This window comes from Notamacropus eugenii, chromosome 5, assembly GCF_028372415.1.
Source record: "Notamacropus eugenii isolate mMacEug1 chromosome 5, mMacEug1.pri_v2, whole genome shotgun sequence".
NCBI classification, from domain to species: Eukaryota; Metazoa; Chordata; class Mammalia; order Diprotodontia; family Macropodidae; genus Notamacropus; species Notamacropus eugenii.
Window position 1 is genome coordinate 92,033,494 of NC_092876.1, and position 3,677 is coordinate 92,037,170.

General features: G+C 40.4%; 1 protein-coding gene across 1 annotated transcript; it reads right to left on the reverse strand.

Moving 5' to 3' along the window:
* Nucleotides 1-550: 550 nt before the first annotated feature.
* On the reverse strand, nucleotides 551-1,510 carry LOC140508750 (olfactory receptor 51L1-like). Its single transcript, XM_072616625.1, has one exon. The coding sequence runs from the start codon at nucleotides 1,508-1,510 to the stop codon at nucleotides 551-553; it is 960 nt and encodes a 319-aa protein (XP_072472726.1).
* Between the last annotated feature and the right edge of the window lie 2,167 nt (nucleotides 1,511-3,677).

Consider the following 3,677-nt stretch of genomic DNA (forward strand, 5'->3'; position numbering starts at 1 on the left):
TGGATTGTGGTTGAAATTAGGAACAAGAGATATAAATATTTTCATTAGAACAAGAATGGTGTGTGGCTAGCAATCAACTCCATGTTGGCTAATCATTTATACATTCCAAAAGCTATGTACCCCTGTGTATCCTGCATGCTTCAACCCATTGCCCCTGTAAGTAATTTCAGTAAAACATTTAGCTAGTTTAAGAGCAATATCCCTTTATGGACTTATGCCATGGTTTGCCCTTCTGCTTGCAGTCCAACACAAGGTGTAATTGTGAGGATCTCCTGTAAGTATGCTTGAATGAAAGACTTGAATGAGTATAGTCCCCTAATAAACTTGGGACTGATCACCTTGCTTTACATGCCTTTTTTGTTGGAATGCCTATGTCACAAGTAGATACAATAATGTATTTCAATATTCCAGTCTACAGATTTCCTCGACTCTTCTGTTTTTCTCTCTTCCTCTAGTTGAGACATCTTTTTCCTAAGTAGAGTGGTAATGACCCCATAATTTCTGCTCATCACAATTGTCATATGTGGTAGAAATAATGTTTTGACATGACCTAGCCCCACGTGGAGTGAATTCTCTTAGGGACAAACAGACGAATGATACCCATACGAATCTGCTTGGTCTTCACACTGTAGATTATGGGGTTGAGCACAGGAGGCACCAGCAAGTAGATGTGGGCCATGAAGACATGGACAAGGGGAGAGGCATGCTTTGAAAAACGGTGGACGAGAGACAAACCAATCATGGGTACATAGAGGATGAGGACAGCACAGATGTGGGAGGCACATGTGTTGAGAGCCTTGAGCCTTTCCTTCTGGGATGCAATTCTTAGCACAGAACGGACAATGAAGATATAAGAAACCAGAATACCCAGGGAGTCAAATCCCCAAAGAATAGCGATCAAAACCAATCCATAGATGACATTAAACTTAGTATCAGCACAAGCCAAGCGAATTATGTCCTGATGTAGGCAGTAAGAATGAGAGAGGACATGGGATTGACAGAAAGGGAAATATGCAAGGCGGATCATTAATGGAGTAATAAAGAGGGAGCTCCTGAGAAAAGCTGCTGCTCCAATCTTGGCAATACGTTGTGGGGTGAGGATGGTGGAATACCTCAGGGGGTTACAAATTGCTATGTAGCGGTCAAAGGCCATTGCTAGGAGCACTGCTGATTCTGTGAAGGAAAAAGTATGAATAAGGAACATCTGTATCACACAGGTGTTAAATTCAATCTCCCTGGAGATGGACCACAGTAATCGAAACAAAGATACAAGAGTGGGAAGGGACATGCCCATATCAGAGAGAGACAACATGGCCAAGAAATAGTACATGGGTTCGTGGAGGCTTGGGTCAGTCCGGACTATATGAAGGATGATACAGTTGCCCAGTATCCCAATCAGATAAAGGATGCAGAAAGGGATGGAAATCCAGTGGTGTGCCTCCTCATAACCAGGAATTCCAGTGAGGTAGAATATGGTGGATAGGCCACTACTGGCATTGAAGTCTGCCATGAAACTTCTGCATAGAGTCACAATCCTATCTCACACCCACTCACTCCTACAAGGAAATTAAAGACACAAAAGGGCTGTAAAACATGTTGTAATATGTATTTTGTTACTATAATTTCTTGTTTCTGTCTTAATCATTCTTGCATTTATCTCCTTTTTTCTTTGTCTGTATTTATTACCTACTCTTCTCATATTTTGCAGCTACTGAGTTTGCTAAATGATTCATTTTACTGCTAAATAATTGGTTTGATCTTTTAAAGTACAAAATGTAATTTGCAAACTTTATTTCACTGTTTGAACTTAGACCTGTGTGGCTGAGAAATCAGACCTGTTGTTAAGAGATAAGATTTTTTTTTTTTAATGTTTCACTCAGGCACTCCAGGTTATACAGACCTCCAAAGTCTTGCAGGGACATGAAGATTGATACAAGGGATCTGAGGAGTCTTCCTGCCATACATCTTGAGTTACCCACATGCTTTATATGGAAATTACCTTTATGGTGACCAATCTGCTGTTGTTTCCTTGCTATTTTATTTGACTGCTCTATATAACTTACAGGTAACTTGGAGGAGTAGGAAACCCCTTTTTGGCTCTGTGGGTCACCCATCTGTATTAATAATGAATGTTTGCTTATTTTTAATGCAATTTTGATTCGTAAAGGGAAGATCTTTCCCATCCATTAATAGACCCATGTGACCTGCCTGGGTCATATGGAAATCTGAGTCACATGAAGCCTGCGGTTGCAGGAGCTTGCTGAACAGGAGGAACAAGAAAGAATAGAACAAGAAGGGCAGAACAAGAAGAGGCAGAAGTGGAGCAGAGTTGAGAGAAAGTTAGAGAACAATCAAATCTGGGAAAGGCAGCAACTAGCATAAATTGGGGAACCTGTTTGTAATTTTGTTTAAGGGAGCCTATTTGTGATTTGTTTAAGGGAGCTGGTTTGTGGGAAGCCTAATAGTGGGAATTTTGGGGCTGGTGTTGCCCTCTGCATTGTTATTTTGTATAAATTTCTTTGTCACTATGATGGATTTGGCATTCTGGTGTCTGAATAAATGTTTTGGTTGTGTCTTCCATGTGGAGAGTCTGTTGTATTTCACAATTCAGAACTGTTCCAGCATATTCATGGCTGCCTTAGGCACTGTGATTATCACGTTGGCACCTCACCATCTACCAGACAATTTAATAAATTTCTTTCTTAACTTTTTTAGTTCCAAGTTTTATTTTGTGCCACAATAATTAGAGTGTTAAAAATTGGGTCTCTGTTGTTCGACCCAGGGACCAGGATAACCTAGATGGTGTCAATCTACATGAGGAAAATCAAGTGAGTAACTTTAGAGTTTGAATGCAACACTGTCTTTACTTGTAGAGGACCAGTACTGATTATTTTACAGTCACATTTCTCTTTGAAAACCTTGTCAAATTACATTAATTTCTTGTCAAAACTGGCACAGACCTACATGGACTAAAATTACTTGCAAAGAAAAAAGGGGGAGATGGAGAGGGCCAGTACTGATGGAGTCCAGAATGTGAGGTACTGCCCAGGTTTTACTTGAGACTTGTACTAGCATAAAGGCTGACCTTCTCAGGAAATTTCACAACTGATAAGCAAGGATGAGACAGTCCGGACCCTAATTGTGTACCCCGAGGTTATTATGCAGAAGGAACTAAGATATGGAAGAACAAGATGTAAACTAAAAAAGTTCTCATGGGAATAACCTTGCTTGCATGTTTAAGAGAGTATATAAATCTTGATGCTCAGATCAGTAAACCAGTCATGTACAGATGGTACAGGCTTGCCTAGTCCCCTGTTGCTCTTATCTCTTTCTTTTTCTATAACTGCCGCACCTCTGATCCTCCAGTTGCTGGCATTTACTCATTTGTTTGAAGTCTACATGATGGCTATTGTGACACCTTGACCCAGGGAATTACTTAAGGTAGGATTAGAAGGAACTCAAAAGTTTGTGGAGACAGCATTGCTTTAAATTTGGTCAAAATAGTTCTCTGGTACATCTCTCTCTTTCTCTCTGTCTCTCTCTCTGTCTCTCTCTCTGTCTCTCTCTATATCTTCCTATAGTCTCCCAAACATCTTGTCGCCATTAGAAATAAACCATGTACCTGTGTCTGTTACTGTATACTGGCAGCAGCCACCTTGATATCCTAGTGAGTATGG

Bases quoted from the DNA above. Each gene is read 5' to 3' on its own strand.
- LOC140508750 (XM_072616625.1), bottom strand. From the start codon at position 1,510: ATGGCAGACTTCAATGCCAGTAGTGGCCTATCCACCATATTCTACCTC.